Genomic DNA, 24811 nt, shown 5'->3' on the forward strand with positions numbered 1-24811 from the left:
CGGTGGTTATCGGAATCTGACACTGTGGGTGAGTAGAGGTGTTTTTTTTCATTTTACAAAATTTTTATATATTAGGTATTTAGTTAAATTACCAAACTTAAGGGGTTTTTTATTAATTTTTAAAATTTATCTCATAATACTTATCTTATTTAATTACCCAGTATTATTCACAAAATTCTATCAAAAATAATAAAACAAACTTGCTTATCAAACTTGGATATGATATATTCTTTCATTTCGTTAAGCATCATGATTCTACACTGAGCATATCCTATTATTTATTCCATCAGACGTGGACCAATGACAATGGAGGTCGCATAGTTCACAACATAGGCTCATGCGCAGCAGACCCTCTTCTGCTTCATCCAAATATTAATATTAAATTCTTTTTTATCTTATCCCTATGTATAAGAAATCTGCACAAAGGTTTCGTACAATCTGAGCTATCTCCACGTGGCAAAACTTCTTTGCCTTAACAAGAAGTGGTCCAGAGAGAGGGTTTTGGTTAACTGGATATCAGCGGTGGCTACCCCGGATTACCTACCCGTCCGGTTTCGTGGCCAATAGAAAAAAGAAAAATTCAAAACATATATAATAACTAATAAGGGGTTTAAGCAATATACTTCTTTCAAGAGGCTTTTGTCCATTTTATAGAGAGAGAAAAACAGAACAAAGTAACAGAATTTCAGAGAGAGAATTTCTGTAAAACTAAACATTTAAGTCATTCATTTGAATTTGATCGTTGCTTCAGCAGGTTAGTTAGTTGAGCAATTTTCTTCTGTTGAATTTGATTGGATTTTGTGGTGAATTTTTTGTTCTGTTTTCATTTCTGAACGTTGAATCTGATCACGTGGTGAAAATCACGATGAGAACCGAAATTGAACCGTGATTGCGATCGGGATCTGACCGTGAAGTTAAGAATCTCTTGGTTGATTTTGATCACAATTTTGGTTGTTCAAGCTATGGTGATTTGGATTCGGCTTAATGAACAATTGAGTTTTGTTTTTTCGGATTTTGTTCTTTGAATTATTGTTATGACTTGTTTGACTTCAGAATTGTAATTGTTACTGCTTTTAGCATGGAATTGTTTTATGTGATTTGGACTTTTTTTAAATTTCTATTTTAAACAATTCTGTGTAGGTGATTGTATGGAGAGTTGTATCAAATTTATGCAAAAAAGAAAAATGCAGCTATTTGTTATTTTCCATTAACGTCTGATCGGGGTTTTGCGTAGGCAGTTTGACATGATGATTGGTTATTTTCTGGAAAAAATTGTTAATTGAGGATTGTTGATCATGTTCATGATTTTCTGTATGTTCATTTTGGTTTAATTTATGGATGGATCTGTTTGGTCGCTGAGAAATGGAGGGAAATGTTATAGAATAGAATGTCAACTGGCATATACGAGTGTATGTGGACACATGTTTCCAATCTTAAATATTTAGCGTGTAGCTTATCTGTAATTCTGTTTAAAGAAATTAAGACAGGATCCATAATTCTGTTGGATCTCATTTTTTAAATCTGCGGTCCAAACTGGCAGTTAAAGTTATGACTGATACATGGTTATCTTCTGATATTACAGTGAAGCGGAATCTGGGGTGAGGCACCTTTATGTTTGATGAATTCACATCTTTATGTTTGATGAGTTATCATTTGTATGCATTTTTGAGATATGAAGTTGAAGAAGGGGCTTGATCATGGTCTTAATGGGTTCCATGTTGCCACTATTCCTAAGGCTCCTCGATCAAACAGGGTATATATTGTTGAATTATCTATTGTTTCCTTTTCTTTACAAAAAAATTATCATTGCTTAGTGCTGAATTCTTTTCTTACTTGGTTGTTCTTCTAGAGGAGGGCTCAACTTAAGAAGACGGATGAGGATAGTGAAATCTGTGCTTTTGATTTGCTGGCTTCTTTAGCCAGAAAGTTATTGCAGGAGTCTGAAAGTTCTTCTGCTTCTAGTAATGCATCAGGAAATGATCATACTGCCAGTGGTAAAGATGCTGTTCAAGATGGATGCCAATTTCAAGATAAACCATTGAAAACAGATTGCCTTGAGCAGGGAAGCTGTGAAGGGAGTGTCGTCGTCTCTCAGTCAGCGTCACAAAATTGTGACCAGAAGTGCTCATTAAATGAGTTCCCACTTGCTGAAGATGATGACATCTTGGAACGCACTTCAAAAGTTATTGATTCTGGTTTCTCGGGCAATATAGGGGGTGATGCAATTTACAAAAGCAATATAATGAATGTGAATATTCCAAGTAAAGTGGAGGGAGGCTCCCCAAATTTTGGGGAGTCATTTTATAATGGCATGGAGAATGTACTTGAACAACAGTTGGAGACTAAAGGTATGGAGAAAGGAGGTCTGAATAGAGCTGAAACATGCAGTTCAAGGGATCCAACAGAACTGCGTGTGACGTTTCCAGCATTGATCAATTCTGACAGAGATGTCAAATTGCCATCATGCAGGAACCGTGTTTCTANATTTTGGGGAGTCATTTTATAATGGCATGGAGAATGTACTTGAACAACAGTTGGAGACTAAAGGTATGGAGAAAGGAGGTCTGAATAGAGCTGAAACATGCAGTTCAAGGGATCCAACAGAACTGCGTGTGACGTTTCCAGCATTGATCAATTCTGACAGAGATGTCAAATTGCCATCATGCAGGAACCGTGTTTCTAATTCCCTTTATTCAAGGCATAGGAATGCCAATAAGTTAGGTGTTAGAGATGATGACGATAATTTATCTAGGACCAACAAAATTAGCAACAAGTTAAAGGTATATAGGCCAGTGACACGTATTAGAGATCGAAGAATAAGGAAATTGCTGACATCTAAATACTGGAAAACAGCTCCAAAATTGAAGGACTTTGAACTTTCTAGAGCTGGTGAGCAGGATTTATCGTTTGATTATACTGTTTGTTGCATCTCTTGTTGTGTGTGCATGTTTGTTGACACATGTAGTTGAAGTATATTTGCTTATTGTTATTCAGAAGACCAATTTTCATGAATTATTAATAAATTGAAATTCATTTGTTTACTTTTTAGATGGTGGAGTAAAGCCTCTACATCGCAAGAGGAAACCTTACAACAGTGAGAGGTGTCAGCGTGATGCTCTTCATAAGAGGAGGAAATTTTATGGTCACAACTCACTAGATACTTTCGATGGGGGATTCAGCAGTGAAAGTGTTACAAATTCACCTGAGAAGGGGAGGAATGGAGACAAAAGACGCTTACCCCCAATGTCCCATGGAGGTCTCCCCCTTACTCATTATCCCATCCTCTTATGTTCATCTTAAGGATTTAGGGTTTCTGGTTGCTAAAAAATCATAATTCTTCCATGCAGCAAGTGTGGTGATATCTTCAGTTGCAGGTCATCAAACATCTCTCCTCTCCAAGGATTCTAATGGTATGAAACTAGAGTGTATAATGGACTGATGTACATTACTCGTTTGATTTTTTATGTGCTTTCGTATAGAGTTCTTACATGTATATTCCTTCGTGCAGTAAAGTTCAGCATTAAATCCTTCAAGGTTCCAGAGATTTTTGTTGAGGTCTCAGAAACTGCTACTGTTGGTTCTCTGAAGGTATTAAGAGAGACTTTATTTTTGTTCATTTTGGTGAAAATAGTCTAGATGCCTAATTCTACATTGAAGCATCTGCAGAATCATAGTTCTTTTATAAGAGAAATTTCCTATTGTATTATAGCCTGTGCGAGACTAATCAGGCTGGCTAAACTTAATTATAATGATAAGCGGCATATTATTTGTTTATGGAAAAATATGTTTGGTTTTTGTTACGCAAATGAGCTACTAAGTGGTATCCAAATCTAAATAGGTTTCTGCAGTAAATTTCTGTAGTCTTCTGAACACTGAGGTTTCTAGATTGTTTCATTTTTGTTTTGTTAAATTTTGTAGAGGACAGTAATGGATGCAGTGACTGCTATACTTGGTGGTGGACTACGTGTGGGAGTACTTCTTCATGGGAAGAAGATTAGAGATGACAACAGAACTCTGTCACAAACTGGTATTTCTTCTGAAGACAGTCTTGATACTCTGGGTTTCACTTTAGAGCCCAGTCCTGTGCAAGGCCCCCCACCTCTGTGCTGTGCTGAAGATCCTCCACTTTCGTTACCATGTGACACACCCCAACTTGCACCAAGGTAATTTGAAAGATCCTGTTCCTGAATTGGAATGTATATGCTAGTCAATTTTGCATTATTTCGAAACTTGAAAAGATCTTCAATATTTTTCATCAATGTCTAAAATTCAGCGTACATGGAAGATTTGTTTTCTTTTATGTTTATTCTCATCTTAATTCTTCACCTATCATGACCCATGTTTATTAATGTCTGTTAGATAAATAAGGATGGATCATGTTTAGATACATTAATCAGTCATTTGTTACTTAAATTGATGAATATTGCCGTGTTTACAGGTCTCCCTTGACTCCTGCTTTAGATTCAGCCATTCCTAACGCCTTACCTGACCCTCGTCCTCCAACCAGTGAAGAAAACCATGTAGAAAGTAATCATGAACCCATGACCCCCCACACTGACTTACTACCTGACACAAGTTTGTCAGATTCGAGAGCTATAGTTGCTGTTCCACCGATTAAAGTTGAGGCACTAGCTGTGGTTCCTGTGAACAATAAAATTAGGCGAACTGACATTGCACAGCGTCGAACCAGGAGACCATTTTCTGTATCAGAAGTAGAAGCACTGGTGCAGGCTGTTGAGGAACTTGGAACTGGGAGGTGTGATGTTCTCCTCTGCTGTTCTTTTCTTTATGCTTTACTTGCTTATTTCCTCCTTCGCTCAATCATGTCTTTTCATGATGTTTTGAATTAAAATGATTTACTCATAATGCAGGTGGCGTGATGTCAAATTGCGTTCTTTTGAGGATGCTGATCATCGAACTTATGTGGACTTGAAGGTTAGAAAACTTCTTCGAACTTTTTTAGTGCAGATGCCAGAGAGTTTATATGTATCTTGGATTGAAGGTTTTGACCTTTAACCAAATGATAAGACTGCAAACTTTTTTGGTTGTACTGCTTGTTAAGTTCTTTTAGTTTGACTGTTTTCTTCAATCATCCTTCTATTCTACGTGTAGAGGTGTCCGTTATTGATATTTGCTCATAATTCTCGGTTTTATGCAGGATAAATGGAAAACACTGGTTCATACTGCAAGAATAGCTCCTCAACAAAGAAGGGGAGAGCCTGTACCCCAGGAGTTGTTGGACAGAGTCTTGGCAGCCCACGCTTACTGGTCTCAGCATCAGGCAAAACAGCAAGGCAAGCATCATCCTGGAATACTGAAAATTGAAGGCCAGGCCGAGGAAGATGGAATACCTGCTATCTAATTGTGATGATGTAAAAAGAAAGGTAAATTGTGGACAGGAACAGTGAAAACGAAAACTGTACAAAATTTATTCAAAATTATGTAATATTCTCACACTTACATGATTCATGGCCGGCTTTTGTAAATGATTTGGTGAAAATAAGATCATTCTAACCAAACTCACAGTTTTAATTGATTCAATTGCTGTAATTCATATTTGTTGAACTTTTGAGGAATGAAGAACTAGAACAGCTAATGTAGTTTTACATTCTTTCATCTAATACTTCATTTCTAGATTCATTCTTTTATTTTAAACAACATTCTATGCAGCCATTTCTGTTAAAACTAAATTTGCTTTCAATCTTTAACCAAGTCAATTTGATTAAATCTTAACATTTAAGGATGAATTCTCTTTGAAGACGAAACTAAAGGAATTTGGCAGTCGTGGAGGTTAAAGCCAAGGTTGGTTGGCTAGTTGAGACTTGAGAAAGGGAAGTTAGTTTGCCGGTGCTGGTAGGTGTATTGTATATAGTTGGTTCCCAGCACGTTACAGCAAGCGAATTGGGGAAAAGTCAATTAGTTCGTTGGTTAGTTTCTTGTGAAATCCGTTTCTGCTTCTGCCTCGCATGAATCAAATCGATTATTATTATACAATAAGCAAAGGCAACAACTATAGCTGTTTATGCACGCTACCCATCTACTGTATAGCATGTGCCTACGCACATGCGATTCTCCTAGATCCAGATCTAGAGTTTTTTATTTTTAAAATCAGATGAATTTGAGAGGGTACCAAATCACAAGATTTAAGCCCAACTATAGGCAAGTCTTATTGGGCTTAACTCTACAGCATATCACCGGGGTGGATTTGGGCTGGCTTCGAGAATATGGACCCCGGCTGGGTTTGTCTCGTCAGTCTTAAGTTGTACAATCAAACAACTCATCCGCCCTCTTGATTCAACACACACGTGCACGTTATTTCTTCAAAGAGTAATACTACACATATATCATTTTCATACAACATTATGTGACAAGATATGATTAACTAATTTAAAGTTAAAATTAAACTTTTACCCAATCATATCTTGTCACATAATGTTGTATGGGAAATATTGTATAAAAATGATGTATGTGTAGTATTATTATTCTTCAAAAGGGTAATGCTATGGGTACTAATGGATTCTATAAATTAGTGTACTAACTTAAAGCATAGTATGGGTATCATGCGCATAGTACAGATACTATGTGTGATTTTAACAAAGATTAGTACATTGGTTAGTAAAATCCGTTAGTACGTACAGTATTATTCTTCTTCAAAATTTGCACTGGACCAAATAAATGTGTACGTTGAAGAAGCTTACCACCCAATTCTTCCAATCATAATGTTAATTTATTTTAGGAAAATAATACAGTCCGTCACCGAAAGGAGTACACCGAATTTATACATCGAATAACATGGCACAATTCTGACCATTCAATAATTAATATTAATCAACAATTAGGATTACGTTATATCATTTGATGCATGAATTTGGTGTGCTCATTTCGATGACTATAGTATTATTCTTTATTTTATGTCCATTCATTTTTCTTTTTGTTTATCATGAAATGTTCTAGAGGAAAGCATGTGACTTATTGAAGACAATGACTTGACAATGAATTTAAGAATGGACCCATCCAAAAATGTGACACAACTCTACCCATATAACTGCTAGAATTTCGTACAAACCCCACTTCCTTTTTTGTTTTATACGCACTATAATGTGAACACATTTAATTTAGTCCACATTTTTCCTCCCATTTGAGCTATTTTCTTCTAGATTTGAAGAACAAATTGAAGTCCAAAAGACCCTTTGTGTCTTAATTTGGAAATAGACTTGGTTCATATTCAAATTTTGACATCACTTATATATATCTATCCATATTTATAGTAAAAACAAGTACATATTAGATGATTAAGCAGTGAGAGGATTAGCATGGACTTTTAATTCTTTAATCTTGTCTTTACATAGATACACTTTTTAAAAGATTCTTTATTGTTGGGTGTTCAATAATATTGTGATGAACCTCCTTAATTATTACGCTAACCTTTGGGGTCACCCATTACCATATTAAATTAATTATATAATGTAAAATTCATAATTATAAGAAGAAAAAATGAAGCTAATTGAATTATATATAAAAAAAAAAAAATCCCATAAAAGGTTGGAGTTTATCTAATATTAATTAAAAAAAAATTATATTTAAAGTGATCAAACTTTTAGTTTAGTCTCTAAATTAATCGAGAAATGTTAGATGTATAAAAAAAAGTCTTTATACGTGGTAATTACCGCACCATCAGTTTAACATCAATCTCCTCCTCTTTTTTTACGATAATGTGACAGTTAATTTTGTTAATTTCACATCATCTTGTACGAAAGTCTTTGGAGAAGTTTTTGTTAATTTCTCCGACCAATCACGTATTAGTCTAAACTACTTGGGTTAGATGCTATCGAAACACTGGACGGCTGAGATTTCTCCACCTCGTCATCGTCATGACAACATTTCTTTTCGTTTCATTTCATCGTCTGTCATATTTAACTTAAAACTTCATGACCAAATCATAACTATTCAAACACTCACCGAAGCAGCGAGATTTGATATGCCTCTCTCGGGCAAGGTACTTCATCTATAAACTCTGAGGTTCATGTGTTTCTGTGAAGTTGAAAACTCTCTTTTTTTACATCTTTCACGTTGTCAAGTTCTTGTTTTGAGTCTCTAGATAGAAGTCGCAGGTGTTCCTTTTGTTGCCGAAGCTCCTTCTTTGTATGCGTTTTGACTTGTTGGTGTTTGAAAGTTTTCAACTTTTTGGTTCTAGTTTATTGTCTTTTTTACAAAATAGATGGTCATGGATCATGAGTTGAGAGGATACAATGGTTCTGTGAATCAATACGGGCTTAATGATGAGACCCTTTTGACCTTACCCAATCAGAATCTTGGTAATGGATTCAAAGTTAATGATGGTTTTGTTAGCTTTGAAGATATGCAGTTTTTGTTACCTGATCCAATTCCTGATAATCCAACACCACCCTCTTCGTTTGTGTCTCAAGAGGGAAATTCACATGATCAGGATTATGATTTTAATGATGTAGTTCTTAGGTACATAAATGATATGCTTATGGAAGAGGACATTGGAGAGAAGGCCTGTATGTTTCAAGAGTCTTCAGCAGCTCTTCAAGCTGCTGAGAGGTCTTTGTATGAGCTTCTTGGGGAGAAGTATCCTCCTTCACCCAAATTTGACCCGAAAATTCATGTTGATCAAAACCATGAAAGCCTAGGTGTAAATCATGATTTGGAGTTTTCATGCTTTAACAATAGTATTGGAAATACTAATAGTGATGGCTTGGTGGATCATGGATGGAATTGTGATTTGGGTGAGTATACGGGTTCAAATTTAGCTTCTCAGACGTCTGATGGCTCGGGGAACAGCGGTGGTAATGTAGCTGATGGGTTTGTGGATTCCCCGGTGAGTACTCTTAATATATCCCAAATATTTAGCAATAGTGAGTCTCTGATGCAACTTAGGAAAGGGTTTGAGGAGGCGAGTAAGTTTCTACCTAATGGGAATTCCTAGATCACTCCTGTAGAAAATAACGGATTGTCATCTAAAGAGCCAAATGAAGAACCTAGGAATGTGGTAGATAAGGTGGGCAGGAAGCCTGAGAATGGGTGCTCTCCTGATGGTTCACGAGGAAGGAAGAATCCTTACAGTGATGATGTCAATTTAGAGAGTGGGAGAAATAATAAGCAGTCAGCAGTTTATACCGAATCAACAGTGAGTCAAGAAATGTTTGATATTGTATTGCTAAGTCCTAAAGAGAGTGAATCTCAGATTCGTAAAGCTTTGCAGAATGGGATGAGCAAGAATGTGCAGCATGTAGACCCCAAAAGGGCCTAATGGTGGTAAGGCCGTGGAAAGAAGCATGGAGCTAAAAAGGATGTGTTGATTTAAAATCTGCTGACCCTTTGTGCACAAGCTGTTGCAGCCAATGATAAAGAATGCAGATGAGCTACTGAGAAAATTAGACGCAATCGTCTTCTACGGGATGGAATGCAGAGAATGGCCCATTATTTGCTGATGGACTTGAGGCACGCTTGGCTGGTGCTGGAACCAAGGTTAACATAATCTTACAACTTGCGAGCTGCATCAGCTGCTGATGTCTGAAAGCGTACCATCTGTTCTTGCTGCTTGTCCATTTCGGAAGCTCTCAAATTCTCTCAAACAAACAATTATGAATTTGCTGAGAAAGCAACAACACTTCACATAATAGATTTTGTTATTATGTATGGTTTCCAATGGCCATGCCTCATACAGCGTCTTCGTCTAGGCAAGGGGGACCTCCTAGCTTCGGATAACTGGGATTGAACTCCCACAACCAGGTTTCCGACCAGCGGAAAGGTGAGGAGACAGGTCGCCGCTTGGAAAAGTATGCAGAAACTTTTAATGTTCCATTTGAATTCAATGCAATTGCGCAAAAGTGGGACACATTCAATTGAGGATCTCAAGATTGAGAGTGGTGAAGTGCTTGTCGTAAACTGTTTGATCGCCTTAAAATCTGCTTGGATAGACTGTGGTTGCAGAGGCTCCAAGGGATACTGTTTTAAACCTGATCAGGAAGATACATCCGAGTTTCATACAAGGGATTGTGAATGGAGCCTACAGTGCTCCCTTCTTTATCACTAGATTCAGAGGCTGTCTTCTTTTTCTCAACTTTGTTTGACATGTTTGAAACCATTTTGCCTCGTGATATTCCAGGCGGATGCTGATGGAGAGAGAGCTATTGGGGCGAGAGGCAATTGTCATTGCATGTGAGGATGCAGAGAGATTGAAAGACCAGAACTTCAAGCAGTGGCAGTACCGGACAGCGAGGGCTGGGTTTACTCAGCTCCCGCTGAATAAGGAAAATATGAAGATGCCAAGGAAAAGTGGAAGCATACTACCACAAGGATTTTGTAATTGACGAAGATGGCCGGTGGTTGCTTCAGGGCTGGAAGGGCCGAATTGTTTTTGCACTCTCGTCTTGAAGCCAACTTGTTAAATGCATGTTCACCATCACTCATTGAAGGCATGATTGGGGATTCTCCCCACTTGCAGCCTGAGGTACTAATATTTATGTTTAAATCCTTCTTTCATTACCTTGTATGCAATGTTGAACAACTTAATATATAGTTATTCTATCTGTATTGGCTGGGAAGGTTAGGCAGCGAATCGGAAGCTGATTCATTTCATTCTGCAAAATTTAGTCCCAATTCAATGGCAGTAATCGACTCTGTCAGAAAAGACGCAGAATGCCTCATGTATATATTGTTCATTGGCACTTCCTGTTTCTGAAACCATAACTATAGTATATGCTTCTGAGGAAATCTACAGACACCAGGCAACTTCAGATGTCAAAAGCTTGGAGAAATGCAAACCTCTTGAAAGCACTGTACTAGTTAATCCCACAGTTTGTATCAGTAGCACTGTAAACGATTTGAAAAAAGTTAATGAAAAGAGTTATTTGTTGTTTTAGATTTTTCTTTTTCTTTGCTTTACATTTAAAACTATTTTGGTTTTGAGGTTTAAGAGTTAAACACAAACTGAATGCATTACATCATTTATGAGTTAAAACAAATGACAGGGGATTCATTCTTGTTAAGAAAAGACCAATCACTTTATCTATCTCTATTCTCTAGCACATGTATTGGTGTATTCTAGAGTGTCGGTGTTTGTCTCTTAGTTGAAAATTTTGGTGGCTTAGGTTTCTCCTCATGTTTGCTGACCAAGTGAGTATTATTATTGTACTAAATATGTGTTTGAGTTTTGGTATAGCGTAAAAGGGGCAATTCGAGCAGGAGTTGATTGGAGTATACTAGAATCAAAATTGTTGTGTTTTAAAAAAACAAGAAATTTTTGAACCATAAAATGAATTGAGTCATACCTGTTCATAATCTAGTAGAGATATCCTTCAAATAGTGGAGATGGTCAACTGATAACTGTCTATATTGCATTGCTTATGCATGGGTTACGTAAATGGCTCAACCTCATGACTTCTATGTTTTTATTAGGGTTTATATATGCTACAAATTAGTGTTAGTTGTGCAAGATTGTGGAATAATTAATTATATAATACAACCCATTTGTAATGCAATAACTATTGGTATTTTACAAACCATACGAGAGTTTGACAATTTTCATAGGTTTATAAGGGGAGATCTAGTTGGGTTACTCGGCTTGCATGCATTTATGCATAACACACTTGATTTTACTATGAGTCGATTTAATATGCCTTTCACTACATTTATAGATACTAATCAGATTAATCCCAATTGGACAATTATTTCAAACTAATTTCCAATCATTTTGCTAATTAATGGAATCCTATATTGAGGGCTTGGATTCAAGTTTCAACACATATATTATATTCTCTCAATTTTTTTTTTTTGGCAAGTATTGAATAGGGACTAGGTATGACAATGGGCCCGATATTTCCGGGTACCCAACTCGGCCTGTCTCGAAAAAGCCGGGCTTTACCTGTTGTTAGCGAGCTTGAGTTTGGGCTTGGGACTAATTTTAAGGCCTGCCCTCAGGTACAGGCCGAGCATGGGTTTGTCTTCAATCATGACCCAACAATTTTATTATTAATTTTACTAAATTACCCTTATACTATATATCTAATTACAGAATTATCCTACATATAAAAAAAAATTGAAATTTATTAATATTTGGTGAGTATTAAAAAATAAATTAATATTTAAAATTGTTTCTAGAATTAAAAATATAAAAAAAATTGAAATTTATTAATATTTAAAAATCACATTATAAAAATTGGCGGACTTAGGCCAAGACTGAGATTACAAAAAGCATGTTAGGTCGGGCTTGAGCTTTACCCATCATCCCTGTGATAGGCTCGGGCCGGGACTGGGCTTTGTCATGGGGTCAGGCTTGGGCCCAAGCCAAGGGGTACCCGATCCCGACCCGGCCCATTATCATCTCTAATAAGGACAAACAATATAAAGTATATATATAGGGGTGATCGGGTTCGAGTACCCACCCTTTTTCCAAAGAGCCAGAACCAATCGGTTCCGATTACCTGGGAGAATTACAAATACCCCCTACTATGCACAAAAATGACAAATATACCCTGTGAAAATTACAAATATACTTCCAACAATTTACAAAAATTACAAATACTCTCTGGGCACCTGGACCTCGGTTCCAATTCCAGTTCCTAGTTCCAGTTTTGATTCTTGAAGTGGTGGAATTGGAACAAGAACTGGAATCGCAAAGTACCGGTTCCACCAAATTTAGAACCAAAACCGACCCTTTCCATGCCGGTTCCAGTTCGATTTCGGGTATCCACTGGTTCCGTTTACTTGGATTTCTTATTCCCACCTATATATATTATATTTTATATTAACAAAAACTTAAAAGCATTTAATTTTTAATTTAAACAAATATCAATACTATAAAAAAAGAATTCTCGAATCCCATTGCAATTGCACCTCAAATGAAAAGGAGCAACTATATTTGGTGGATTAATTAGTAAAATAAAGATTTATATTAGTAATATGAACCTGAGATAGAATTATTCCCAATGATCCATTATCGTCCACTCCGTTTAGGATAGACTTTTTACCCATCCGACCGACCGATCGATCCAAATCCAAACCCCGGGTTCTAATATAATTTGTAAATTTTTATTTATAATAAAACAAAACAAAATGAAGCAAAACCCCCGAATCCTTGACAGAGAGCGGGTTTAAGGTGATAGAGGAGATGAGCGGTGCAGGAGCACCGGACTTCTTCTACAGAGAGGCTCACGCCTTGGCTACGTTGCTCGCTCTTCTTTTGGTTTATAGTTCATTTTCCTTTCCATTTATTTATTATTTTACATTAATTTCACTTGTTGTGTCTTATGTCTTTCAAATCAGCTCCTTCAAATACAAAGCAACACAAAGCATCTCAAACCAGGCTCTTCAGTTCTTGATCTCGGCTGCGCCCCCGGTGCTTGGCTTCAGGTTTTTTTTTGTCCGCTTTGGACTCCATATCATCTCTCTCTTACCATTCTGCTGTTATGTTTTGTTTTTATAAGATTTTTTTTTTCTTTCTTTTTTGAACGAATTATAGGTAGCTTGCCAGAGCTTGGGACCACTAAAAAATGGTGGGACTGTTGTGGGCATTGATATAAGGTGTTATTTTTATTAAAGTTTTGCCATTTCCTGTGCAATGAACAATTTGATCAAAGTTTTTGTTTTCAGTGAAAAGAATTGATTTGACATGGTGGTATCAGAGCAGAAGTGAAGGTTCCTCTCTTCATGTGTCAAGGGTTCAAACTTTTTCAGCAGATTTATAGATCTGCCCAAACCTCAAGTTAGGGCGCTCTCCCCTAAGGTATGTTGATGATCAATTGTTTGTCATTTAGTTGTCTTCAAATTGTTTGTAGATGCTAATCTTTTGAATAATATCATTCTCAATAATATTCTATAGCAGGTATTAAGAGTTTCATTAATATGTCAGCATCACATTGCTTATTGTTTATGTTTGGTTTCAACCCTATGAATGTCCTACAACTCTATCTCTCTATCTTTCTTCTTTTCAATTATAGCAACACCAATTTTCCTATTTGCAAAGTGTATAGGATTATCTCTTACATAATAAAGTAGCTGATCTTAGCTAGACTTAACTGGTTTATGCATAAAATTACATCCTTTATGCTTTTGATTAAATTTCGTGGATATTTTGAATGATAATCTACATCCTTATTACAAGGCAATTACATATTTTGTTTCTTTAAATACCAAGTTTGATGTAAAAGGAATTTTGGGCACGGTTTTATGTTAAATGGGAGTGGCATCATAACCTTTGATCAAAGCTATGTACTGGAAGTATGACCAAGGAATTTCAAATGTGTACTTGAGCCTTCATAGTTAAGTCTAATTTTGGTGTTCCTTACTCTTATGGTTCAATGTCACCCATATGAATTTTGTATCTCTGCAGTGTGTTCATATTGCTGTTTTCCTCATTTCCATATGCTGGGTGACCTTATCTGTAATTATTCTCTTTCTCATGTTACACAATTTTGCTTCTATATGAATTTGTGCAGCAAAAAGGGTTTTCTGTGATACTCTCATATGTGTCCCTCAGTTTCTGGAATTACTACTAAGAGGCAGCTTTATCTGCTGAGTTAGGGATGCGAGCACTTGATTTGGCTGTTGGTCGGGCTGCCTCAGCTCATCCAGTTGATGATCGAGGGGAGGAACATCCAAATGATTTAAATTCTGATCCAGATGAAAATGGTGTATTGAAACCAGGTGGACACCTGTGTCTTAACTTCTAAGAGTGAGGATGTTAAAGGTGAGAATTTACTTCAACAAACAGTTAATTATCGAAGAGGTCATGGTATTATTATATATCATTTCTTTGGCGTGTCAGAATTAACCAATTTGCAAACCACTCTTCAGAAAGGCATCATGGTTGCGCCTAAAGCTACAAGATCTCATCCAAGAGTTTTATTTATTTGTCAAGGTTTACAGTCATAGGGTAGATTCACAATTGAAGTCGAGCAACATGCACTTGGCAATGCGAAAATGACTTTCCGCTGTATTCAGTCATTGTAATATTTGTTGCATTATAAAAACATTCGAAGCAGGCATATGTTACAGAATATGTTGAGTTGTAGAATCTGTTCAGGATATTCATTCAACTTTTTGTTCTATGGAATACTGGTGCTCTTTCATAGAGACTAATCATATGCTTGAAATCACATTTATACTATCTTTTTCCTGGTTAGACCACTTTACAGACCTCTCAACTGTAAACACTTGAAAATATACAACGTGAAAACCAATCAAATAAACAGACATACCAAGCCCTCTCAACTGGTGCTCTTTCATACAGACAAACCATATGCTTGAAATCTGTTACATTTACACTTTCTTTTTCCTGGTTAGACCACTTTACAAACCTCTCAACTCTAAACACTTGAAAATACACAAAGTGAAAACCAATTAAATAAATAGACATACCAAGCCCTCATAACATTTATGGTTGTAGCTGCTTCTATACTTTTTTGGTATCTCCACATGCAAACTAATTTACAATATAATATATATATATATATTGGCCAAGAGTTTGTTATCGGATATGGGTCCGTCCTAATGACCAAAGACTAGTATCTTTGACTGGTGCCTGGAAACATAAAGAGAAGAAAAAGGCTCCATTAGGAGAGCAACAAAAGCTATATTATTCAGAGAATTGACTTATATCGAAATGCCATAAACTTACAGGTGCTTTCATGGATGGGAAGATGTTCCAGAAGCGCAAAGTCTCATCCCCTGCTCCAGTCACTATTGTCTGCAGGATAACATAAAATTGGACTTTAAGATTTTCTAATACAGGAACTTTACAAATGAATCTAAAAGAGAATTATATAAAAGGATTAATCACTGAAGAAAGATTACCAACCTGTCCATCAGGTGACGTTGCAAGATATAGTACTCGCAAACTATGGCCAGTTAGAGTTGCAACCTATCATAATAAAAAATGGTGGTTATTATGTTACATTAGATAGCTTGTTTTATAGTTTTTCAAATGTCTGCACAGAAACATGATAAGTAGCATGGACTGATCTCAGTTGCTATATGAATCCCTCAAAATCTAGTTTTTCAAATGTACTTCATTAGACAAAATTGTACATACCTTTGCCATTGATGGATACTTCCACACCATAATCTGATTCTGGGAATATCCGTGAGTGCTCACAAGCTCATTCACATTTTTACTCCATGCTAGATTGCATACCTGCAAGTAACATAATATGAGTGAGCATGGTGTTCATTGGCACACACAGCACTAAATCTATTTATGCAAGAGAATTTCACTCTTGCTAAACACTATGCAAAGCAACACTCCTGTAAAAATATGCATGTCAAAAATATTATTAACCTGGCTCCCAGTGTCAACACTATTTAACTGATGACCATTGGCAGTGTTCCAGAAGCGAATACACCGATCAGCAGTTCCTCCTCCAGAAGCAAGAAGGCCACTCTGATGGGGTGACCAAGCAATGGCCTTCACTGCAGCTGTATGTTCTGTCAATTTCAGAATTGGTTGCTGAGAATGTAGGTTCCAGACCAGGAGCTAATACAACAGCAGCACACACCACATTAAATTAGTATTGCTATCACTAGTAGTAGAACTGTAAAGATAAATAAATATGAACCTATTAACACATATGAACTGATTTTATTACCTGATTATCATTTCCACCAGATGCAAGCTCCCTGTCATCATGGGACCATTTCAGCCCACATACCTGTGAGATCATATAGAAGGTTAAGGCAGCTGTGTTTCTTATGAATTGAAATAAACTTGTTTAATTTCTTTTTCATCATTGTGTCCAATAAGCTTTACCTCAGATTTGTGTCCAACAAGCTTGCCAATGAAATCACTTGAAACACGAAGATCGTGCTGAAGTATGTTTCGGTCTCTACTTCCCGATGATAGTATGCGCGAATTCCACGCCAAGACTCCAGCTCTTGTTTGATGGCCACCAAAAGTTCTTACCCTTTTGCACTGCGTACCATCCCATACCTGTGAAACAGGCCAAAAGTGCTCAACAAAAATCTTGTTTAACAAATAAATGTCATATGCAGAAAACATGATATGAGAGAAACAATTAGTTACCTGAACTTGACCAAGAGTTGTACCAATTGATATATATGAACCTTCCCGGGTCCATTGGACAGAACATACACTGTCACTAGGCCCCAAGTCACACAATTTTGTTACCTGAAAATAAGATTATGTTGAAATTTAGCAAACCCATTCGACGCTTTTCAACGGCAACTAAAAAGAATTAGAGATACAGTGGTAAAAGATTTTGCGATAACTCAGCCCTTCTATTTGTTATAACCATACTAGTAAACTTACTTTGCTATTTGATGCTGTCCATAGATAAACACAAGTGCCCAACCCAACAGCAAGTACATTTTGGGATGACCAATCCACCAGGTTCAAATAGAAGTCATCTTGAAGAGATGGAGCATCCAAAACCTGCAACCATTGACTTTCAATTACCAACCATGTTTTAAGTTTTCTCTACCAACATATTTCTGCTGCCTATAATATCTTTGAATCTTAGAGGATTCATCTGTAAGGTTCTCTTCAAAACAAAACTTCCTCTTAACCGATACACACTTTTAATACGTTTAACACAAAGTTTTAATTTCATCTTCAAATTGATGCTTAAATCCTGAACTGAAATCAACATAAAAGCAGTAGCAAATATCATAAAACAGGCCTCACTTACCTTGTGTGGTGTTTTAGGAACTTTTCTTGGCAGCTTAGGCGGAGTAGAGGTCTCACTAGAAAAGCCATTATCATGCCCCAAGATTGAAGGCGAGTAAGGAGAATTAGGCCCAGGAGAATGGTCAGTTTTAAACCTCAACATATTCTTGCTAGGACTCATTGGCGAGCCTTTACCTGCAGGAGAAGAAACAGAAACGAAATCAGCCCCAAAAAGCTCAGACTTTAACAATCTATTATAAGCCTCATTCCCTCCTTCTTTAACAGGCGATTCTTTCTCAATCAGCTCAAAAGTATGCAATCTTGAAGAAGATCTGCACGGAATGAATCTATCACTGCAAGTTGATGATCTTGATGAAGGTGATGATAGGTTCGATATTGTGCGAAAAGAACCCGAAAAATCAAGTATCAGAGAAGTCTCGTTCATTCCAGCTGGGAGATTAAGCCCAGATTTTTTCGTTTGAGGAGAATCCATTTCTGTGAGCTTTTTTGGATATTTTCTCTTTGCTTCTTGGAGTTGATAGAGGAAGTGGGTATGTTTGTTTCTTAAGAAAATGAGAGGTAGAAGATGGGAAAAGGCCTCTCTCCGCAAGCAAAGAGAGGGCTTTTCAAGAGAGCTTGGTTTTGTAAAGAGCAAGATTTGCAACGGTCAAATTTTGTGAATGGTAAGGTAGGGCATAATAGGAGCGGTCTTTTTATACGTTTAAACAAAGAAAGCTTTGTATTTGTTTCGTTATACACAATAATATTCTAACGGTCAATTTCATAAATCAAAGCTGTCAGTTGATTTATTTTTGCCAAGTAATGTAAAATCGAAAATAGCCGTTAGTTATAATTCACAATCTTATTTACTTATTATTTTAATGCAATTGGATGGATGTCTCTGAAAACATAACATATTATATTGTAAATTAATGGAAAGTTCCATTTAATTCTTTAATACCCATATGATTTTTCCTGCTTCTGACCTCCATTTGGACGATATTTTTATATGTCAAAATCATAAACGAAAATCAGATTACCCACTTCATCCACAAGGTTTGAGTGAGAACACTATATATGTGGCAGCCATCTATCCATTTATAAAAGCTAAAATAGTATTCAAATTATATCATCAGAATGGCAGCAATCTGAATGAGCTGCCGGAGAATCCAACATTTTTGGTCTTAAATATAACTAATTTTTTAATTGCTATCTCATGTCACGAGATGATTGACAAGTGGGAAGAGCAACTGATTATAATGTATACCGCAGCTGATACCTACGAAGCCAGTCCTCACCCTTCTCATAATAATCCATTCTAGTAAATGTTTGTTCTGTAAACTGCAACTTAGCAGCATATAAAGAAGCACCCCGCCATGCATCAAGAACTGGATCTAATGCTCTAACCACGTTTATGGGTGCCCCACAAGGTCGAATCATTCGAATTCCTGCTTCTAAGCGCTGGCTCATACCAGGGAAAAGACAGCATCCACCAGTCATGAAAATTGAACTTGTCAATCTCTGCTCCAGATCTTCGTCCTTCGATGGTAATCTTCTTATTGATACCCCCGCCATCTCGTCTAACCCTACCTGATCAATTCCAACCAAGTTGGGATGAAATAAAATTTCAGGGCAGCGAAACCTTTCAACCCCAAGAACAATTTGGAAATCTTCCTTGGTAAGAGGACGGAGCCGTGGTGCCTCGGCAGCAGATTGTGGAAGTACTAATTCTTGCTTGGGAACAAATTTTGGGTCTATCTCCTGCCACATTGAAGATTGATGATTAGAAATTATTGGTATTGAAAAATTCAGACAAAAAATATGTCAGAAAAATTCAGAGCTCCTCATTACATATTAGGATAAAACTGACCTGCAGCCTAGAAGAGACGCGGGCCAGCTCAGCTTCATCTGCTTCTGCTCCCTCGTCATCATCGTCATTATCTCTGCTCATCAGTTTGTAGAGTTGCCAATCTTCATCTTTTGCACCAAAAGTGTCCTCACCCTTCCCTCTATCAAAGGCAGCCGTTGTTAAGAGGCGCATCCTTTCCCTCTGGGCAGCATTCAATCTCTCACCACGGCCCACCCCTCCAGATGTATTATTTCCATTTGTGTGGCTCCCGTTGGTCTTAAGTCGTTTTCGCTGGTCAATTCTCTCAGAAAGCTCTTTGTACTTAGCCCGCATTTGCTCAGCATAAAGTTCAGGGTTCTCTCTACATCAAAAAGAAAGAGACAAGTTATTATTATTATTTTGGGGAGAGGGGGCTTGGTGTGAAGTGTGAAGTGTGAACATGAGATTGGCACATACAAGCGTCTTTCTTCATCTTCTTGATTTTTTCTTTCTCGTTCCAATCCCTCATCAACACGTTTCTGTTTAGCTCGCTGGCGCCCCTCAGTTGTGGTTTTAAGAAAAATCTGTCTCCTCTTCTCCTTAAGCTGTATAGAGACCATAGCCAAGAGTAATTTTATTACTAAGGAGAAAATCAAACGAGGGGGGGAGGCAGGTAGCAATGTAGTTCTTTGCAAATGCGCAATAATGCACACTCATACTAAGCAGCATCCTAAACACTTCATAATAAAAACCTATTGCAATGATTATGCACTTTTTCTTCATTTTCTTTAGTTTTGGTTCTTTGGGATTGAGTACCTGCTCAGAGGTCAGCATGTTGTCAGGAATTTGAATAAGAGGATACTTTTCATTCATAGAAGCTTCTGTCTTCTCCTCAACTTCAGCTTGTTCACTCTTTGGTTCACCTTTAGCTTTTCGTAACGATTGTGTTACTTTTGCAAGGGAAGATTCTATTTCCTGCTTGGAGACATAGCCAGTGGCTGAAAGGAATGATGGAATGTCATTCGCTTCCACTTGTTCAAGTTGCCGTAAAAGAAACCCCAAACCATGCAATTCATTTTCCAGTTCATTTATTCTAGAAGACCTCTTTGCTTCAGCCATCTCTCGCAAACGTTGCCCTTGTCTCTCTTTGATAGCTGCCTTTCTTGCAATCTCTTCTTCTGAAGGAGGTTCCTCAGTTGGTGGTGGAACCCATGGGAGCTGCCAACACCTGGTCTTATCCTCAGCTTCTTTGGTCCCTTTCTGTCAAAACGACTGCATCAGTTACCTTCATATGTAGAAGGAAAGAGTGGAAGGAGAGAAGAACCAAGGACATTACCTGAAACAGTCGAGCTTCTGAAAAATAATCTGGTGCAATGTAACAATGCTCCATTTTCAGGTCTTCAACCTTCTCCCATGTAAGCCTAGCCCTATTTAAGCATTTCAAAAAACACGATTAAAAGCTTTGTACAAGTCGGTTCAAAATAATCAATGCCAAACCAAGCTGAATTTACACTCACATATGATGAGGGTATTTAAGAGAAAGAAGTTGTTTCAAGTAATCAGTGACATGGTATCCACCAATATTAGTTCGGCAGGAACCTCTGTAAACAGGCTCTCCTCCAACAAACTGTGAGTCAAGGAGACATGTATTATTACATCAAAGTTCAATTGTGACAATATTCTATAATTTTAGTAATAATCTATTCTGGAAACACAAATACACAAACAGTACCACAATATTGAACCCAAAAAGTAACATAGGGGTTCCAGAATAAACTTGTTATTGTTAATTACACAACTGCAAACAAATTTAGCAGTGGTAAAAATTTGAATTAACAAGGTTACTTACACTAAAGGACATGTTGACATATATGTGCATACACAGAAGTGAGCATGCATGAGGAGGGAATCATATATTAGAAGTTCAACCTTGCTAGGTATACACAGATCAAACCTCTAAAAGGATTCACCAAAATGAAACAAAATCAAGATGCTATGACTTTAACAATGATGATGCGAAATGAGACTTAACAGAGAAAGATCCAAGCACCATCCGATTCATAATATCATTTATATCATGACAAGCAGCTATAAATGCTCCTCAATAGAATTAAACACCAGCCACCTGTACCTAGCAAACAAATCCATATACACAAATATCACATATTGAGGTTAAGGGACTTACTGGAATAACATGAGTAGTGGAAAATCCAGGACAGATAGCAAGACCATCTTGACCACAAATCCCATGTTGCTGATTGTACTTATAGCTGAAAGCCGCATCAACACCAAATGCTGCGATCACATGTACAATACAAATTTAAAAATAGATTAGACTTATAGTATTTGATCCCACAATTCTGAAGGAAGAACATAAGAAGGAAAGGGAACATTTACAACCACCCGGCCAATCATCAGTTGTTGCTCCAACAAGCTATGGCTTATTGATGCACTAAATAAATTTGAATCCCGATCCGACAGAAGTTTCATAAATAAGAAAGTTTTGATGTCTTACCTATTGATGGAACTCCATAAGTTTCAAAAAGAAGTTCTGCCATTTTACTACGAGAATGAACAGGGTTGCAAACACATTCCGTGATCAGGACTGGATGATCAATCTGTTCTGCCCTCAAATGAACATAAATCAAGAAAAGGTCAAGTTAACAGACAAGGTAAGCAGAAATCTTAGATACGCAGGACAGTCTAAAACTGAAAATTAAGAATATAGAATCGTATATCGTGCATGCAAATAAAAGAAATTTCACAATCTTAACTAGCCTGTTGACAATTGACAAACCAAGATTACATATCATTCCCATCCCTTGTGATCTTTAAATGCCGATAAAACCTAAAATCTGATACATTTCACTGAATTACTTACATTGCAAACAACCAAAAGACACACTCTTCACAAAAATCAATAGAAATCCATAACAAAAAGATAGCTCAACATGCATCAAGGTAGACTTAAGAACTGGGTGTAAAACTAAGCCTTTAGAAATGAAAACATCAAATACATGCATATGAACTTCAAACCATATAAAAAAGCAAAACAAACTGTCAATTACTTTACCCCTGACCCATTTGCGCCAAGCCGATCAAAAGCAAAGTCCAGAATCTGCAAAAACACAAAACAAACTATATGAAACCACAATTTTCTCCAAAACACAAGTGCACATAACCCAACGAAACATTTGATCAAAGCCATTGAAATCGAAATGACCAAGCAAACACAAATAACATAAAAAACTGGGCATACATATTCCATAATCTCAAACTGATAAACGACGTCGTTGTCAAACGCTGACCGAGGCCCAGAGCGCGTGCAATCAAAGTACTTCAACAATGCAGGGTCATGATCACCAACTATACTTACAGTTTCGCCCGTAGTCTTGTGGCGAGGTCTTTGAACAATGTTGCGAAAAATAACACGTGGCTCTGTTTCTCCAGCCCAGCTGAGAATGGAATTGAAAGCAATTAAAAACATAATTAGAATTGAGTAAACAAATGAAGAAGGGTTAAAAATTAGGGTTTTGAAGGTACCCAATACGAAAATAGGAGGCCCCATTGTCGATGACGATGGGAGTTGAGGAAGGAAAGAGATTGTAATCGGTTTGTCTCTTGATTTTCGATATGAAAGGCATTTTTATTTTTTTTTAGCCTTTCTCTGGCTGTTGAAACAAAGGAGAATGAGGGTTTTGAAACTGTTGTCTTCTTTAGTCTAAGCGAAAGAGAAAGTGTCTGCGTGACTGTGTCTCACATGCTGTTGAGAAGATAATCAACCAGTGACGCTGACCCGGCCGGTTCAATTGACTGCAAAAACAAACCATCTAAAACTGTTTTTTGTTTTTTTTTTAAGTATTAAAACTTACAAGATGATGTGATGTAGTTAAATAAATTAAAGTTACTCGTTTAATATTAAAAATAAAAGTAATTTTATGAATATAAACAAATGATATATGATGTGGCACAAAATAAATAAAAAGGTGAATATTATGATTTTGACTCTTGTATTCATACTTCTATTCAGTTTGTATATAAATCTTTGTATGATTTGTTTATACATCTTATATTATTGTAAAAGTAATTAGAATTTTATTATCAATAATACTATAATTAGTACCAACTCTTACTAACCATCATACTACTTGACATGGCCGTCGATGTAATAGATGTCATCTCATTTGCCACATCACTCACTCACCACATTAGATACTCCCATAATTAAAAAAAAAAAAAACATCATTTCGAATGTAAATAAAATTTTGGCTCCCAAATTTCAAAACCTAAATCTTGAGTTCTCTCCCAAATAATATCAATCCCTAAATGAGCATAAGCACGACTAGTAGCAAAACCCAAACAATTGGCTTGATCTCAAAATTATTCGTCTGAACTGGTGGTCTCTTAATGCTAAAATAGCACCCTTCAACAGTAGGACTATAGTAGTCCTTCAACGCTCTTTGAACAACTACAACTCCACCAGTTGCATTTACCGCTAGGATTTCCTCATTCTGATGCTTTTGATTTTTCATATTGAGATTTATAATTCCCTTGTCAACCACTGATTTTCTAAGATGGCTTGCCTCTTTTCTTTTCTCAATTGTTTAGCCGTTTTCTCAATCTCAGAATTGCGAAGATTAAGATCACCACCACCTTTAGAACGTAAGCTCTCCAAAATCTAAATGAAAGAAACAAACACAACAAAATAAAATAAAATAAAAATTAATTTTTTTTAAAACAAATCAAATTAGCAAATAGATAGTTCGTAATAATATTGGTAAAAAAAAAAAAGTAGTTCCCCAACAATGACACCAAAAACTTGACAGGTTATTCGCAAGTATACAAAATCTCGCAAGTAATAAAGATCGAGTAACGAGTATTGAATCCTAAGAGAACTATTACTTAAGAAGTATCAAACCAATCTATCTTATTACTATTTGATAAATCAAAATCCTTAAGAAATAAATATTAAAAGTAAAACAAATTAAAAAGTAAATAGCAGCAGAATTATTATCAAACTTTCGTTGAAAATCAGTATGACTTAAATCTATGGCACAAATTTCACACCAATTTAATCATATGCATTGGCAATTATTACTAACTTAATTAAGCTTATTTTAAAGGCAATATTTCCTAATATTTTACTAACTTTCTCTCGAATAATTAGCGAATTAACTCTTACGTAACAATCCAAAATATCTCTAAGTTGTATTTAGAAGTTAAAAGATCATTAAGTTTTATAGAATTTACCAAAACCTCACAAATCGCGGTAATATATCTCTAGCGTTCGCTCAATCTGTGGTTTTATTACATTAAACTAATTAGGCTTCATCTCT

The 24811-nt window shown here is 36.5% G+C and overlaps 3 protein-coding genes and 2 pseudogenes across 3 annotated transcripts; 3 read left to right on the plus strand and 2 right to left on the minus strand.

Annotated features, from left to right (window-relative positions):
* Window positions 1–622: 622 nt before the first annotated feature.
* On the plus strand, window positions 623–5610 carry LOC116118805 (telomere repeat-binding protein 4-like). The gene is made up of 11 exons (XM_031404769.1): window positions 623–754; window positions 1583–1753; window positions 1850–2320; window positions 2520–2889; window positions 3050–3256; window positions 3348–3410; window positions 3509–3588; window positions 3919–4163; window positions 4439–4756; window positions 4872–4935; window positions 5159–5610. The coding sequence occupies exons 2-11, from the start codon at window positions 1673–1675 to the stop codon at window positions 5360–5362; spliced, it is 2103 nt and encodes a 700-aa protein (XP_031260629.1). The 5' UTR covers window positions 623–754; window positions 1583–1672; the 3' UTR covers window positions 5363–5610.
* A 2236-nt stretch (window positions 5611–7846) lies between these two features.
* Window positions 7847–10401, plus strand: LOC116118779 (annotated as a pseudogene).
* A 2734-nt stretch (window positions 10402–13135) lies between these two features.
* LOC116118790 lies at window positions 13136–14696 on the plus strand (annotated as a pseudogene).
* Window positions 14697–15385: 689 nt separating this feature from the next.
* LOC116118814 (protein FIZZY-RELATED 3-like) lies at window positions 15386–18245 on the minus strand. The gene is made up of 10 exons (XM_031404778.1): window positions 17670–18245; window positions 17291–17413; window positions 17045–17149; window positions 16772–16951; window positions 16611–16673; window positions 16304–16498; window positions 16058–16159; window positions 15824–15886; window positions 15644–15712; window positions 15386–15547 (listed from the first exon to the last, which is right to left on the minus strand). Exons 1-10 carry the CDS (start codon window positions 18138–18140, stop codon window positions 15494–15496), a joined length of 1425 nt encoding a protein of 474 aa, XP_031260638.1. The 5' UTR covers window positions 18141–18245; the 3' UTR covers window positions 15386–15493.
* A 468-nt stretch (window positions 18246–18713) lies between these two features.
* Window positions 18714–23238, minus strand: LOC116118763 (actin-related protein 5). The gene is made up of 11 exons (XM_031404739.1): window positions 23019–23238; window positions 22735–22930; window positions 22549–22593; window positions 21991–22093; window positions 21661–21770; window positions 20993–21102; window positions 20812–20902; window positions 20292–20735; window positions 19953–20080; window positions 19518–19857; window positions 18714–19408 (listed from the first exon to the last, which is right to left on the minus strand). The coding sequence occupies exons 1-11, from the start codon at window positions 23117–23119 to the stop codon at window positions 18902–18904; spliced, it is 2175 nt and encodes a 724-aa protein (XP_031260599.1). The 5' UTR covers window positions 23120–23238; the 3' UTR covers window positions 18714–18901.
* Window positions 23239–24811: the final 1573 nt, after the last annotated feature.

This window comes from Pistacia vera, unplaced genomic scaffold, assembly GCF_008641045.1.
Source record: "Pistacia vera cultivar Batoury unplaced genomic scaffold, PisVer_v2 Contig1244, whole genome shotgun sequence".
Classification (NCBI taxonomy): domain Eukaryota; kingdom Viridiplantae; phylum Streptophyta; class Magnoliopsida; order Sapindales; family Anacardiaceae; genus Pistacia; species Pistacia vera.

Excerpts from the sequence above, each read along its gene's own strand:
- LOC116118805 (XM_031404769.1), top strand. The coding sequence starts at position 1,673 with ATGAAGTTGAAGAAGGGGCTTGATCATGGTCTTAATGGGTTCCATGTT. Across the intron at positions 1,754-1,849 it reads AGGCTCCTCGATCAAACAGG|AGGAGGGCTCAACTTAAGAA; the intron begins GTATATATTGTT and ends TTGTTCTTCTAG. Across the intron at positions 2,321-2,519 it reads TTTATAATGGCATGGAGAAT|GTACTTGAACAACAGTTGGA; the intron begins GTACTTGAACAA and ends GGCATGGAGAAT.
- LOC116118814 (XM_031404778.1), bottom strand. The coding sequence starts at position 18,140 with ATGGATTCTCCTCAAACGAAAAAATCTGGGCTTAATCTCCCAGCTGGA. Across the intron at positions 16,160-16,303 it reads GTGTTGACACTGGGAGCCAG|GTATGCAATCTAGCATGGAG; the intron begins GTTAATAATATT and ends TGTTACTTGCAG. Across the intron at positions 15,548-15,643 it reads TCCCATCCATGAAAGCACCT|GCACCAGTCAAAGATACTAG; the intron begins GTAAGTTTATGG and ends TTATGTTTCCAG.
- LOC116118763 (XM_031404739.1), bottom strand. The coding sequence starts at position 23,119 with ATGCCTTTCATATCGAAAATCAAGAGACAAACCGATTACAATCTCTTT. Across the intron at positions 22,594-22,734 it reads AGTTTGAGATTATGGAATAT|ATTCTGGACTTTGCTTTTGA; the intron begins GTATGCCCAGTT and ends GTGTTTTTGCAG. Across the intron at positions 20,081-20,291 it reads ACATGCTGACCTCTGAGCAG|CTTAAGGAGAAGAGGAGACA; the intron begins GTACTCAATCCC and ends GTCTCTATACAG.